The 13,411-nt window shown below is 63.9% G+C and overlaps 2 protein-coding genes and 1 long non-coding RNA gene across 9 annotated transcripts; 1 reads left to right on the top strand and 2 right to left on the bottom strand.

Moving 5' to 3' along the window:
* Window positions 1-861: 861 nt before the first annotated feature.
* LOC107050025 (outer dense fiber protein 3-like) lies at window positions 862-5,561 on the bottom strand. Of its 4 annotated transcripts, XM_040650209.2 has the most exons (9): window positions 5,432-5,561; window positions 5,088-5,128; window positions 4,122-5,001; window positions 3,721-3,850; window positions 2,966-3,166; window positions 2,460-2,561; window positions 1,995-2,116; window positions 1,687-1,827; window positions 862-1,134 (listed from the first exon to the last, which is right to left on the bottom strand). In XM_040650209.2, the coding sequence occupies exons 4-9, from the start codon at window positions 3,836-3,838 to the stop codon at window positions 1,051-1,053; spliced, it is 768 nt and encodes a 255-aa protein (XP_040506143.1). In that variant the 5' UTR covers window positions 3,839-3,850; window positions 4,122-5,001; window positions 5,088-5,128; window positions 5,432-5,561; the 3' UTR covers window positions 862-1,050. The 4 variants fall into 4 exon arrangements, with proteins under 4 accessions (XP_040506143.1, XP_040506142.1, XP_040506144.1 ...); XM_040650208.2 differs by lacking the exon at window positions 5,088-5,128 and having other exon boundaries at window positions 4,122-4,497; XM_040650210.2 differs by lacking the exon at window positions 5,432-5,561 and having other exon boundaries at window positions 4,122-4,497; window positions 5,088-5,368.
* A 943-nt stretch (window positions 5,562-6,504) lies between these two features.
* On the top strand, window positions 6,505-11,673 carry LOC121107208. Its single transcript, XR_005840944.2, has 2 exons — window positions 6,505-7,332; window positions 7,466-11,673. It is a non-coding gene; the product is annotated as an uncharacterized LOC121107208 (long non-coding RNA).
* LOC121107205 (outer dense fiber protein 3-like) lies at window positions 7,915-12,826 on the bottom strand. 4 transcript variants are annotated; one of them, XM_040650222.2, is made up of 9 exons: window positions 12,485-12,826; window positions 12,141-12,181; window positions 11,175-12,054; window positions 10,774-10,903; window positions 10,019-10,219; window positions 9,513-9,614; window positions 9,048-9,169; window positions 8,740-8,880; window positions 7,915-8,187 (listed from the first exon to the last, which is right to left on the bottom strand). In XM_040650222.2, exons 4-9 carry the CDS (start codon window positions 10,889-10,891, stop codon window positions 8,104-8,106), a joined length of 768 nt encoding a protein of 255 aa, XP_040506156.1. In that variant the 5' UTR covers window positions 10,892-10,903; window positions 11,175-12,054; window positions 12,141-12,181; window positions 12,485-12,826; the 3' UTR covers window positions 7,915-8,103. The 4 variants fall into 4 exon arrangements, with proteins under 4 accessions (XP_040506156.1, XP_046758413.1, XP_046758415.1 ...); XM_046902457.1 differs by having other exon boundaries at window positions 11,175-11,550; XM_046902459.1 differs by having other exon boundaries at window positions 11,175-12,181; window positions 12,485-12,613; window positions 12,676-12,826.
* Window positions 12,827-13,411: the final 585 nt, after the last annotated feature.

The following is a 13,411-nucleotide window of genomic DNA, read 5'->3' as shown; positions in this document are numbered from 1 at the left end:
GCTCTTCCCCCACTCTGAAGCGGGCATTCTTTTCTTATGGCGCTGACGCATGGGGGATCGCTCCGCCCAACTGCGCGCAAAAGAGCTTCAGCTGATGCGTGTCTCTTGTGTCGTGCATGTCAAGGTTTTCCCAGACGGCACGCACGTACTCAGTACTTTCCCTGACATCACTAACGTAGGGTTCTGCGTCCTTGCACGTGCTCGGTCTTTCTGTGGTGGCGGTCCTAATCGGTGCCTCCGACCTTCGATGGTCTTCCACGATCGCTCTCCTCCGCATTGGTGAGCACCAGGTCTAGTAATGCTTCGCCTCTGGCCGATCTGTCCGATACCCGGAGCAGGATGTTATCATCAACAGGCTGCAGCAGTCTCCTGGATTGCTTGCAGCTCACCTTGCTCTTTTCCCTGCATATAGCTGGGTGGTTGAAATCCTCCTTCCGGAGGAGAGCTTGGAGCATGACGGCCCTTGTAGCTGAAGCCAGGCGGCCTCATCAGCGGGCCGGGGTAGCGCTCTTCACCTCTGTCAGTACGGCGGTGGACGCACCGGCGAGGGCCGAGACCTGTGCCCCTTCGGGGGAATCCCCGGGGGCGTCTGGTGCATCCACTCGGGCAGATATGGCAAGAAAGCGAAAATCTACCTGATGGCGCTGGAAGGGCTGCACTGCCCGCGGCCGGCCTCCCTTTGCTATTTGCTTCGTTTCTTCTTCGCTTCAGCACGCGGGGCAGACATCAGGAATGCAAATGACTGATAAAGCAAGCATCAGCCGTTTCCAACGTTAGAAATGTTGTTAGAAAGAAAGGCTTCAGGAAGCGGTGGCGCATTCTCCCGTGGGCAGCGGTGAGGACAAAGGAGTGACAAGCAAGTATACATAAAGGTACATTTTATTAACGACTTACTCCTATTGCTAGCATCCAACAGTAAAATGGGCAAAAGCCCAACCCGAGGCACGAGGCAGGGAAATGGAATCAAAGGGAAACCGGCAGATGGTCGCTCTCTCTTCCCCTCCCCTTCCGTTCCAGGAAAGGAAACCAGGCCTTCCAGGCTTTGTTGTTTCACTCCACGATGAGAGGGGTTGTGTAGAGGGAATGCCGGATTCCAAACGTGGATGCAGGCGCCTGGGGCTTGATCAGCGTCACCTGGAAGGGCGAAAAGGAAAGGCAGGTCAGCGAGGGCCCTTCTCTCCTCTGCTGCCCTCGCTCCCTGCTGTCCCGCACCCCTTCCGATCCCAGACAGTCCCTGGTGCCTCTCCGGGCAGGGCTGAACGCCAGCGCAAAGCCGGTGCAGCTCCCTGCTGGAGCAGAGCTGGCTCGGGGAGGTGGGCTTACGGGCACCTCCTGTCTCGGAGAGGGCCGCGTGTGCAGCTGGGAGCTCGCAGCTAACTCTCTCTCCTATGCTGGGGGCATGCTGCTTGGAGCCCTTCTGAGCTGCGTCCCCCAGAAGAGCTTGGGAAGGACCAGCGCGTCCCATTGAAGGGAAAAGGAGCAGAGGGAGGAAAAGCTGCGTGCTGTGCTGTCCCTCCCTCCCTCCCTCTGCTCGCAGGTGGCACGAGGGCAGGGGGCAGGCCTGCTGTCCTGCACTTGGTCCCTGCGGCCAGGAGCTCTTGGGCTGGAGGAAGCCTCAGGGGAAGGGGGAGAGGCGTGAAGGCCGCGCTTGTGAAACAGAGGGGAAGAGCTGAGCAGCTGCCTTACCCGGCCTACGCTGTAGTCTGCCGGCCCGGGCTTCGCTGCTTTGCCCTCTCCAGCTTTTGGTCGGGCTGCCATCGTGTACGCGGGCGCCCTGGTCTTGTAGGCATCCACAGGCACTTTGGGGAGCGCCGCAGGACCCGGAGTCTGCAAGAGAGTCACGACCATACAGGGCTGGGGTCACATTCAAGGCTCTCTCTTTCCCCGGCAGTCTGCGTTAAGCAAAGTTGCAGCAGGCTTGGAAGCCCCTGTGGCACAGGGGGAGCAGCCCAGGTTCGGATGCTAACGCGGAAAAGAGGAGCGGCAGAGCTCACCTTGGCAAGGTCTTCGTCAAACCGACCTCGCTGGCTCCTTCCCCTCACAGAGTAGCAGGGGCTGGCCGATGTGTAGACTGTGTTGGGCCCCATCAGCCTGGGCAGCGTGTAGGTGCCAGGACCTGCAGGAGGAGCAGCAGAGAGCGTGTGCGCGAGGGGCTGGAGGAGACGGAAGCAGCAGAGAGGGGCAGCCTGCCCAGCCTGCTGGTGGGAGCAGGAGGGAGGTCTCGCCCCTCTGCCAGTTCCTCCCTCTACTCTGGCACTGGGCCAGCGCCAGCAGCTCCGAGCCTGAGCAGCCGCAGCCGCTGCGGGCCCAGAGGTGTTGGTCGTGCAAGAAAGCTTGCGGCCCCAGCGCCGCGTCCTGCCGCGCAGGCTGTGCAGTAGGCCCGCTGCTGGTGCTGAGCAGCAGCCCGTCCCTGCGGGATGCTCAGGCTGAAGGGTCTGCCTTTGCCAGGGTCAGCGTACCTGGAGGGTGGTCTGTCCGGAGGGGCTCCCGCCGGAAGGCCATGGACTGCACCGGTGGGCACTTGAAGACGTGCCTGTTGGCTGCCTCGGTGCGGTAGTCACCTGGGGCGGAAGAGAAGAGGAAGAAAGCCGTGAAGCGCCGGTCTTCTTCTTCTGCAACCGCACAGGCACTGTCCCGAGGAAAGGGTCTTCTCAAGAGCTGCAGAATTGCCGCTGGGGGACACAGGCAGCACGCGGGGACGCTCTTCTGTGCCCCGCCGCTATGCCCTGCCTTGCTGTCCCTCCCGTCAGCCCCCTGCCGCTTGTTCTTTTTGGACACGGGGTCCTTGTGCCCTCGGCCCGTGGCCCTGGGCAGCTGTCCTTCTCCGAGGGCGTTTATCGCTGCTCAGAGCGGTTTGCGTTCTCTCAAAAAAGACCTACAGCTGCATCAGGGCGCGAGCTGGCCCCGGGCAAACGCGCCGCCCGCTCGTCTTGTCTGGGTGAAGTGCTGCACAAGTGGTACTCACTTGGTCCGGGAGTGACGGTGGTCTTCGTCGCGGGTCGTCCCCGGAGCTGGGCGCCCGGAGCCACGTACTTCCCGTTCCTGGTGATGGCGGGCTCCACAAAGTAGCAGGGACCTGGCCCGCAGCTCCCTGCCGCAGGCGGTTTGGTCCCTCTAAACGTGTAGGCGGGGGCACGGGCTTTGGTGGGGCTGTGGCCCACATAACCTAGGAGGAAAAGCAGAAGAGAGCACACCCCTGTGCAGCTGCACGTCTCAAGCTCCGTTGGAACAGGCGCAGTTAGGCGCCGGGCCCTGGCCCCGACATTCCCTTCCCGCGTGACTTCTTCCTCCAAGAGCCCTGGAGGCGAGCTGTGCCGGGCCTCGGAGCGCACAAGAGTCAGTCCCTGAGTGCAAACGGCTGCGCGAGTGCCTTGCAAAGTCACCGCAAAAAGACAGCGGAGTTTTGGCCAGCACGCTGCCTGTACCCGCACCACGCGTGCAGGCACTCCACAGCGAGAGCCCCCTAAGGGTCAATTGTTCTGCAAGACCCCGTAACGCCTCTCTACAGCTGCAAAGCTGAGTCTGCGCTGGCCAGAAGCGGGCCCCTTTTTCCCCGGGCCACAAGGAGCAGCGCCAGCGGCACCGGCCTTCCTCGGCCAGGCCTGGCTCGCGGCTGCGCCAGGGAGCCAGGAGGCTCTGACAGAACGGGGAAAGGCTCGGGAGCTGCTCTGCCCCGCCATGTCCCCGGTGCGCCTCACGCCCTGGGGATGGTGGCTGTACCTGTTGTCCCCGGGATGGAGTACTGGGGCCCGGGGCTGGGGAACTGGGCCGAGATGAGGCCGCGTGGGCGATGAGGTCTCCAGGTCCCCACCCAGGCTCCGTCCATGCTGGCAGGCATGTGCCTCCAAACCTAAAGGCAAGAACAGAGGAGTTACTGACGGGCTGCCCCAACAGAGGCCGCAGGTGAGCTTTGCTTCCCGCCCCCCGCGTCTCCTCTGCTCAGCCGCAAGCTGTCCGCCACGTGGCTTGCAGCTCCTGAGCCGGAAGGGCCGGCAGCAGTTTCTCCCGCTCACTGCCAGTCCTGCCAGTCTCGTGCTGCATGCCCCTCGCGCACACCGGAGCTCAGCCCGCACCCTGCAGCTGGGCTCTGCAGCCTGACGTGTGCAGGAGCTCTCCCTCACCTCTCTGAGCCTTGGAGGACGAGCGCGATGAGGCTGAGCTAGTCTGCTGCTGGGGCTGCTCTCAGGCACAGGGCACGGCGAGCGGCTGCGGGCAGCACAGCTCACAAATGAGGCGCCTGGAGCCAGCGGCCAGCTGTCCTTGGGGAGGGCCCGGCGTCGTCATGGCAATGCATTGTGACAGCACACGGGCTCCGGGTGATGTCATCTGTGCTGTGACATCTCCTGGCTGGCCTGGAGCCACGCCCGCCACGCCTTTTCGGCCTCGCACCCCAACCAGTACAAAGCCGTAGCGCACGCTGCCGACACCTGCAGATGGACTGAGCTCTCACTTCTAGCCACGTGCCGCCCGGGGCTCCTGAGGCTCGGTCAGCGTCACCTGCAAGGGAGAGATTACGTTACTTCGAACCTACTGGAACATTTCTGAGAATGACACTCTGTTCTTTGAAGCTCTGTGTGTATATATACATATAAAAATAAATATACGAGAGCCCGAAAAGCACAGCTGGGACACCCGTCTGCTGTTCGTATACAACGCGGCACAGTTTGAGCCTCAGAAGTTACTTCAAAGTCCCGAGGGTGCTAATGCTTTCATTCCCTCCACTGCCTTCTTCCCAGGGAATCTGTCAATGGGCAGAGAGATGTTTTCACGGGTTCCCTCCTCCCACCCTTCTCCTTTTCTCCCCCTCAAAGTTTCTGGAACGTTCAAACCAACAGAATCCCGTTGTTCACATTGTCCGTGAAATTAAGCAGGCCTGGCAAGCCAGGCAAGGAGCAGCGCGAGCACGCAAGCCCTGCGGGGGACACCACAGGATCTCCTCCTGCTAAGTCTTAACGCAGCAGCTGCGTGCGTAACCCGCGCTATCGCAGCAGCGCTCCTCTCCTGCGGATACACAAAGCCTTCGGCTCGTCTCCTACACGAACACACAAGGCAAGAGGGAAAGGTTCCCATTTGTGCTGGATACCTACCGTCACCGCCTCCTCCACGACTTTCTGGCTTCCCCCTTTAGCTACAAAGAAGATATTTCCTTTGGAAGCGTCACTCCGGCACGTCGCCGGGACAGCTCCCGCAACACACGCAGGTGCGCCGTAACGCCGCCGCAGCAGCGGGCAGCGCACAGCAGGCGTTCCGGCGGCGAGCGAGCGGCCCCGGGCAGAGGGGGCGGCGCACCCGCCCGCGCCCACCCGCGTCCTGCTCGCGCGAGCCCCGCGCGCCGCGTCCCACCGCTCCTCAGCGACGGCCTCCGAGCGCCGCTTCAGGGGAAGCCCGCCCCGCCCGCGCCCGCGCCCGCGCCCGCGCCCCCCGCCGGTACCGAAGAACTCCAGCCAGTTCATCTCGCGGAGCGCCGCGGGCAGCCGGAGGAGCTCCACGTCGTACAGGTTCTCCATCTCCTTGACCAGGCGCTCCCCGTTCGTCCGCAGCTGCTCGACCCGGCTCCTCACTGCGGGGACGGACAGCGGCGTCGGACGCGGCCCGGGCCCGACCTCTGCGCTCGGCCGGGCCTCGGCGCGCCCGCCCGCGGCCTACCCTCCCGGTCGAAGTCCTTCAGGAAGGCGCTCAGCTTCCTGCCGCGCGCGCCCGCGGCCGCCTTCCTGCGGGCAGGAGCCATGAGGGCCGAGGAACGGCGCGAGCGCACCGAGCCCCGCTCCTGCTCCCGCACGGCGCCACAGCACCGCCCGCGCCGCGTTCAACCGCCGCCCGACGCGCGCCTGCTGTCCAATCAGAGCTCCGCGAGCGGCGGCGCAGCCAATCGGCACCCGGCGCGGTGTGATGACGCACGGCGCGGCGACCGCCCCCGGGCCGCTGTGCTGCGCCTGGCCGAGGAGCGAGCGGCGGAGCCGGGCCTGAGCGAGCTGCTGCGGCGCGGGCCGCGCTGCCCGTCGTTGGCCGACGCGCTGGAGGGCCTGCGGGACGCGGAGCCTTACTACCGGCACCTGCACCGTCCCGTGGCGGGGCGGGGCGGGGCGGGCGGGGCTCCCCGGCCAGGGCTGCGGCTGCGGCTGCGGCTGCGTGCAAGGAGGAGTTTTGGGAGGCCACTCAAAGATGTCAAATCGGGGATTCCAAACACTGTGCGCTGTGCTTCTGAGCGCTGCGTTGGCTTCCATCGCCCCGGTACGCTGAAGGAATAAGCGTGGCTTACAGTGGTAGTTCCGGAGGTCCGCGTACCCAGTCTTGGTACTGGCCGAGCTCCAGTCTGAACGGAAGCCCTTCAGAGCAACGTGGCATTAGGACTCATGGCATCATAGAATGGCCTGGGTTGAAAAGGCCCACCACGATCACCTAGTTCCAACCCCCTGCTATGTGCAGGGTCGCCAACCGCCAGCCCAGGCTGCCCAGAGCCACATCCAGCCGCATCCCCTGAATGCCTCCAGGGACGGGGCATCCACAACCTCCTTGGGCACCCTGCTCCAGTGCGTCACCACCCTCGGGGTGAAAAACTTCTTCCTCCTAATATCTAACCCAAACCTCCCCTGCCTCAGTTGAAAACCATTCCCCCTTGTCCTATCGCTACCCACCCTCGTAAGCAGCCGTTCCCCGTCCTGTTTATACGCTCCCTTCAGGTACTGGAAGGCCACAGTGAGGTCCCCCCGGAGCCTTCTCTCCTGCGAGCTCAACAGGCCCAGTTCCCTCAACCTTTCTTCATAGGAGAGGTGCTCCAGCCCTCTGCTCATCCTAGTGGTCCTGCTCTGGACCCGTTCCACGATCGCTTCTTGTGCTGGGGGCCCCAGGCCTGGGCGCAGTACTGCGGATGGGGCCTCGCAAGAGCCGAGTAGAGGGGGACAATCACCTCCCTCTCCCTGCTGGCCACCCCTTTCTTAGTGCAGCCCAGAGCACCGTTGGCCTTCCGGGCTGCAGGCGCGCACTGCTGGCTCACGTCCAGCTTCTCGTCCACCAGGACCCCCGGGTCCTTCTCCGCAGGGCTGCTCTCAAGGAGCTCTTCCCCCACTCTGAAGCGGGCATTCTTTTCTTATGGCGCTGACGCATGGGGGATCGCTCCGCCCAACTGCGCGCAAAAGAGCTTCAGCTGATGCGTGTCTCTTGTGTCGTGCATGTCAAGGTTTTCCCAGACGGCACGCACGTACTCAGTACTTTCCCTGACATCACTAACGTAGGGTTCTGCGTCCTTGCACGTGCTCGGTCTTTCTGTGGTGGCGGTCCTAATCGGTGCCTCCGACCTTCGATGGTCTTCCACGATCGCTCTCCTCCGCATTGGTGAGCACCAGGTCTAGTAATGCTTCGCCTCTGGCCGATCTGTCCGATACCCGGAGCAGGATGTCATCATCAACAGGCTGCAGCAGTCTCCTGGATTGCTTGCAGCTCACCTTGCTCTTTTCCCTGCATATAGCTGGGTGGTTGAAATCCTCCTTCCGGAGGAGAGCTTGGAGCATGACGGCCCTTGTAGCTGAAGCCAGGCGGCCTCATCAGCGGGCCGGGGTAGCGCTCTTCACCTCTGTCAGTACGGCGGTGGACGCACCGGCGAGGGCCGAGACCTGTGCCCCTTCGGGGGAATCCCCGGGGGCGTCTGGTGCATCCACTCGGGCAGATATGGCAAGAAAGCGAAAATCTACCTGATGGCGCTGGAAGGGCTGCACTGCCCGCGGCCGGCCTCCCTTTGCTATTTGCTTCGTTTCTTCTTCGCTTCAGCACGCGGGGCAGACATCAGGAATGCAAATGACTGATAAAGCAAGCATCAGCCGTTTCCAACGTTAGAAATGTTGTTAGAAAGAAAGGCTTCAGGAAGCGGTGGCGCATTCTCCCGTGGGCAGCGGTGAGGACAAAGGAGTGACAAGCAAGTATACATAAAGGTACATTTTATTAACGACTTACTCCTATTGCTAGCATCCAACAGTAAAATGGGCAAAAGCCCAACCCGAGGCACGAGGCAGGGAAATGGAATCAAAGGGAAACCGGCAGATGGTCGCTCTCTCTTCCCCTCCCCTTCCGTTCCAGGAAAGGAAACCAGGCCTTCCAGGCTTTGTTGTTTCACTCCACGATGAGAGGGGTTGTGTAGAGGGAATGCCGGATTCCAAACGTGGATGCAGGCGCCTGGGGCTTGATCAGCGTCACCTGGAAGGGCGAAAAGGAAAGGCAGGTCAGCGAGGGCCCTTCTCTCCTCTGCTGCCCTCGCTCCCTGCTGTCCCGCACCCCTTCCGATCCCAGACAGTCCCTGGTGCCTCTCCGGGCAGGGCTGAACGCCAGCGCAAAGCCGGTGCAGCTCCCTGCTGGAGCAGAGCTGGCTCGGGGAGGTGGGCTTACGGGCACCTCCTGTCTCGGAGAGGGCCGCGTGTGCAGCTGGGAGCTCGCAGCTAACTCTCTCTCCTATGCTGGGGGCATGCTGCTTGGAGCCCTTCTGAGCTGCGTCCCCCAGAAGAGCTTGGGAAGGACCAGCGCGTCCCATTGAAGGGAAAAGGAGCAGAGGGAGGAAAAGCTGCGTGCTGTGCTGTCCCTCCCTCCCTCCCTCTGCTCGCAGGTGGCACGAGGGCAGGGGGCAGGCCTGCTGTCCTGCACTTGGTCCCTGCGGCCAGGAGCTCTTGGGCTGGAGGAAGCCTCAGGGGAAGGGGGAGAGGCGTGAAGGCCGCGCTTGTGAAACAGAGGGGAAGAGCTGAGCAGCTGCCTTACCCGGCCTACGCTGTAGTCTGCCGGCCCGGGCTTCGCTGCTTTGCCCTCTCCAGCTTTTGGTCGGGCTGCCATCGTGTACGCGGGCGCCCTGGTCTTGTAGGCATCCACAGGCACTTTGGGGAGCGCCGCAGGACCCGGAGTCTGCAAGAGAGTCACGACCATACAGGGCTGGGGTCACATTCAAGGCTCTCTCTTTCCCCGGCAGTCTGCGTTAAGCAAAGTTGCAGCAGGCTTGGAAGCCCCTGTGGCACAGGGGGAGCAGCCCAGGTTCGGATGCTAACGCGGAAAAGAGGAGCGGCAGAGCTCACCTTGGCAAGGTCTTCGTCAAACCGACCTCGCTGGCTCCTTCCCCTCACAGAGTAGCAGGGGCTGGCCGATGTGTAGACTGTGTTGGGCCCCATCAGCCTGGGCAGCGTGTAGGTGCCAGGACCTGCAGGAGGAGCAGCAGAGAGCGTGTGCGCGAGGGGCTGGAGGAGACGGAAGCAGCAGAGAGGGGCAGCCTGCCCAGCCTGCTGGTGGGAGCAGGAGGGAGGTCTCGCCCCTCTGCCAGTTCCTCCCTCTACTCTGGCACTGGGCCAGCGCCAGCAGCTCCGAGCCTGAGCAGCCGCAGCCGCTGCGGGCCCAGAGGTGTTGGTCGTGCAAGAAAGCTTGCGGCCCCAGCGCCGCGTCCTGCCGCGCAGGCTGTGCAGTAGGCCCGCTGCTGGTGCTGAGCAGCAGCCCGTCCCTGCGGGATGCTCAGGCTGAAGGGTCTGCCTTTGCCAGGGTCAGCGTACCTGGAGGGTGGTCTGTCCGGAGGGGCTCCCGCCGGAAGGCCATGGACTGCACCGGTGGGCACTTGAAGACGTGCCTGTTGGCTGCCTCGGTGCGGTAGTCACCTGGGGCGGAAGAGAAGAGGAAGAAAGCCGTGAAGCGCCGGTCTTCTTCTTCTGCAACCGCACAGGCACTGTCCCGAGGAAAGGGTCTTCTCAAGAGCTGCAGAATTGCCGCTGGGGGACACAGGCAGCACGCGGGGACGCTCTTCTGTGCCCCGCCGCTATGCCCTGCCTTGCTGTCCCTCCCGTCAGCCCCCTGCCGCTTGTTCTTTTTGGACACGGGGTCCTTGTGCCCTCGGCCCGTGGCCCTGGGCAGCTGTCCTTCTCCGAGGGCGTTTATCGCTGCTCAGAGCGGTTTGCGTTCTCTCAAAAAAGACCTACAGCTCCATCAGGGCGCGAGCTGGCCCCGGGCAAACGCGCCGCCCGCTCGTCTTGTCTGGGTGAAGTGCTGCACAAGTGGTACTCACTTGGTCCGGGAGTGACGGTGGTCTTCGTCGCGGGTCGTCCCCGGAGCTGGGCGCCCGGAGCCACGTACTTCCCGTTCCTGGTGATGGCGGGCTCCACAAAGTAGCAGGGACCTGGCCCGCAGCTCCCTGCCGCAGGCGGTTTGGTCCCTCTAAACGTGTAGGCGGGGGCACGGGCTTTGGTGGGGCTGTGGCCCACATAACCTAGGAGGAAAAGCAGAAGAGAGCACACCCCTGTGCAGCTGCACGTCTCAAGCTCCGTTGGAACAGGCGCAGTTAGGCGCCGGGCCCTGGCCCCGACATTCCCTTCCCGCGTGACTTCTTCCTCCAAGAGCCCTGCAGGCGAGCTGTGCCGGGCCTCGGAGCGCACAAGAGTCAGTCCCTGAGTGCAAACGGCTGCGCGAGTGCCTTGCAAAGTCACCGCAAAAAGACAGCGGAGTTTTGGCCAGCACGCTGCCTGTACCCGCACCACGCGTGCAGGCACTCCACAGCGAGAGCCCCCTAAGGGTCAATTGTTCTGCAAGACCCCGTAACGCCTCTCTACAGCTGCAAAGCTGAGTCTGCGCTGGCCAGAAGCGGGCCCCTTTTTCCCCGGGCCACAAGGAGCAGCGCCAGCGGCACCGGCCTTCCTCGGCCAGGCCTGGCTCGCGGCTGCGCCAGGGAGCCAGGAGGCTCTGACAGAACGGGGAAAGGCTCGGGAGCTGCTCTGCCCCGCCATGTCCCCGGTGCGCCTCACGCCCTGGGGATGGTGGCTGTACCTGTTGTCCCCGGGATGGAGTACTGGGGCCCGGGGCTGGGGAACTGGGCCGAGATGAGGCCGCGTGGGCGATGAGGTCTCCAGGTCCCCACCCAGGCTCCGTCCATGCTGGCAGGCATGTGCCTCCAAACCTAAAGGCAAGAACAGAGGAGTTACTGACGGGCTGCCCCAACAGAGGCCGCAGGTGAGCTTTGCTTCCCGCCCCCCGCGTCTCCTCTGCTCAGCCGCAAGCTGTCCGCCACGTGGCTTGCAGCTCCTGAGCCGGAAGGGCCGGCAGCAGTTTCTCCCGCTCACTGCCAGTCCTGCCAGTCTCGTGCTGCATGCCCCTCGCGCACACCGGAGCTCAGCCCGCACCCTGCAGCTGGGCTCTGCAGCCTGACGTGTGCAGGAGCTCTCCCTCACCTCTCTGAGCCTTGGAGGACGAGCGCGATGAGGCTGAGCTAGTCTGCTGCTGGGGCTGCTCTCAGGCACAGGGCACGGCGAGCGGCTGCGGGCAGCACAGCTCACAAATGAGGCGCCTGGAGCCAGCGGCCAGCTGTCCTTGGGGAGGGCCCGGCGTCGTCATGGCAATGCATTGTGACAGCACACGGGCTCCGGGTGATGTCATCTGTGCTGTGACATCTCCTGGCTGGCCTGGAGCCACGCCCGCCACGCCTTTTCGGCCTCGCACCCCAACCAGTACAAAGCCGTAGCGCACGCTGCCGACACCTGCAGATGGACTGAGCTCTCACTTCTAGCCACGTGCCGCCCGGGGCTCCTGAGGCTCGGTCAGCGTCACCTGCAAGGGAGAGATTACGTTACTTCGAACCTACTGGAACATTTCTGAGAATGACACTCTGTTCTTTGAAGCTCTGTGTGTATATATACATATAAAAATAAATATACGAGAGCCCGAAAAGCACAGCTGGGACACCCGTCTGGTGTTCGTATACAACGCGGCACAGTTTGAGCCTCAGAAGTTACTTCAAAGTCCCGAGGGTGCTAATGCTTTCATTCCCTCCACTGCCTTCTTCCCAGGGAATCTGTCAATGGGCAGAGAGATGTTTTCACGGGTTCCCTCCTCCCACCCTTCTCCTTTTCTCCCCCTCAAAGTTTCTGGAACGTTCAAACCAACAGAATCCCGTTGTTCACATTGTCCGTGAAATTAAGCAGGCCTGGCAAGCCAGGCAAGGAGCAGCGCGAGCACGCAAGCCCTGCGGGGGACACCACAGGATCTCCTCCTGCTAAGTCTTAACGCAGCAGCTGCGTGCGTAACCCGCGCTATCGCAGCAGCGCTCCTCTCCTGCGGATACACAAAGCCTTCGGCTCGTCTCCTACACGAACACACAAGGCAAGAGGGAAAGGTTCCCATTTGTGCTGGATACCTACCGTCACCGCCTCCTCCACGACTTTCTGGCTTCCCCCTTTAGCTACAAAGAAGATATTTCCTTTGGAAGCGTCACTCCGGCACGTCGCCGGGACAGCTCCCGCAACACACGCAGGTGCGCCGTAACGCCGCCGCAGCAGCGGGCAGCGCACAGCAGGCGTTCCGGCGGCGAGCGAGCGGCCCCGGGCAGAGGGGGCGGCGCACCCGCCCGCGCCCACCCGCGTCCTGCTCGCGCGAGCCCCGCGCGCCGCGTCCCACCGCTCCTCAGCGACGGCCTCCGAGCGCCGCTTCAGGGGAAGCCCGCCCCGCCCGCGCCCGCGCCCGCGCCCGCGCCCCCCGCCGGTACCGAAGAACTCCAGCCAGTTCATCTCGCGGAGCGCCGCGGGCAGCCGGAGGAGCTCCACGTCGTACAGGTTCTCCATCTCCTTGACCAGGCGCTCCCCGTTCGTCCGCAGCTGCTCGACCCGGCTCCTCACTGCGGGGACGGACACGGCGTCGGACGCGGCCCGGGCCTCGGCGCGCCCGCCCGCGGCCTACCCTCCCGGTCGAAGTCCTTCAGGAAGGCGCTCAGCTTCCTGCCGCGCGCGCCCGCGGCCGCCTTCCTGCGGGCAGGAGCCATGAGGGCCGAGGAACGGCGCGAGCGCACCGAGCCCCGCTCCTGCTCCCGCACGGCGCCACAGCACCGCCCGCGCCGCGTTCAACCGCCGCCCGACGCGCGCCTGCTGTCCAATCAGAGCTCCGCGAGCGGCGGCGCAGCCAATCGGCACCCGGCGCGGTGTGATGACGCACGGCGCGGCGACCGCCCCCGGGCCGCTGTGCTGCGCCTGGCCGAGGAGCGAGCGGCGGAGCCGGGCCTGAGCGAGCTGCTGCGGCGCGGGCCGCGCTGCCCGTCGTTGGCCGACGCGCTGGAGGGCCTGCGGGACGCGGAGCCTTACTACCGGCACCTGCACCGTCCCGTGGCGGGGGGCGGGGCGGGGCGGGGCTCCCCGGCCAGGGCTGCGGCTGCGGCTGCGGCTGCGTGCAAGGAGGAGTTTTGGGAGGCCACTCAAAGATGTCAAATCGGGGATTCCAAACACTGTGCGCTGTGCTTCTGAGCGCTGCGTTGGCTTCCATCGCCCCGGTACGCTGAAGGAATAAGCGTGGCTTACAGTGGTAGTTCCGGAGGTCCGCGTACCCAGTCTTGGTACTGGCCGAGCTCCAGTCTGAACGGAAGCCCTTCAGAGCAACGTGGCATTAGGACTCATGGCATCATAGAATGGCCTGGGTTGAAAAG

Source organism: Gallus gallus, chromosome 19 (assembly GCF_016699485.2).
Source record: "Gallus gallus isolate bGalGal1 chromosome 19, bGalGal1.mat.broiler.GRCg7b, whole genome shotgun sequence".
Lineage (NCBI taxonomy): Eukaryota > Metazoa > Chordata > Aves > Galliformes > Phasianidae > Gallus > Gallus gallus.
The sequence above is the reverse complement of the archived record's forward strand: the minus strand, read 5'-3'. Positions and strand labels throughout refer to the sequence as shown.

Coding starts and splice junctions, on each gene's coding strand:
- LOC107050025 (XM_040650209.2), bottom strand. CDS start 3,838: ATGCCTGCCAGCATGGACGGAGCCTGGGTGGGGACCTGGAGACCTCAT. Junction 2,562..2,965: donor CACCGTCACTCCCGGACCAA/GTGAGTACCACT, acceptor CTTCCGCCCCAG/GTGACTACCGCACCGAGGCA. Junction 2,117..2,459: donor CCGGACAGACCACCCTCCAG/GTACGCTGACCC, acceptor CTCCTCCTGCAG/GTCCTGGCACCTACACGCTG.
- LOC121107205 (XM_040650222.2), bottom strand. CDS start 10,891: ATGCCTGCCAGCATGGACGGAGCCTGGGTGGGGACCTGGAGACCTCAT. Junction 9,615..10,018: donor CACCGTCACTCCCGGACCAA/GTGAGTACCACT, acceptor CTTCCGCCCCAG/GTGACTACCGCACCGAGGCA. Junction 8,188..8,739: donor CAGACTACAGCGTAGGCCGG/GTAAGGCAGCTG, acceptor TCGCCCTTCCAG/GTGACGCTGATCAAGCCCCA.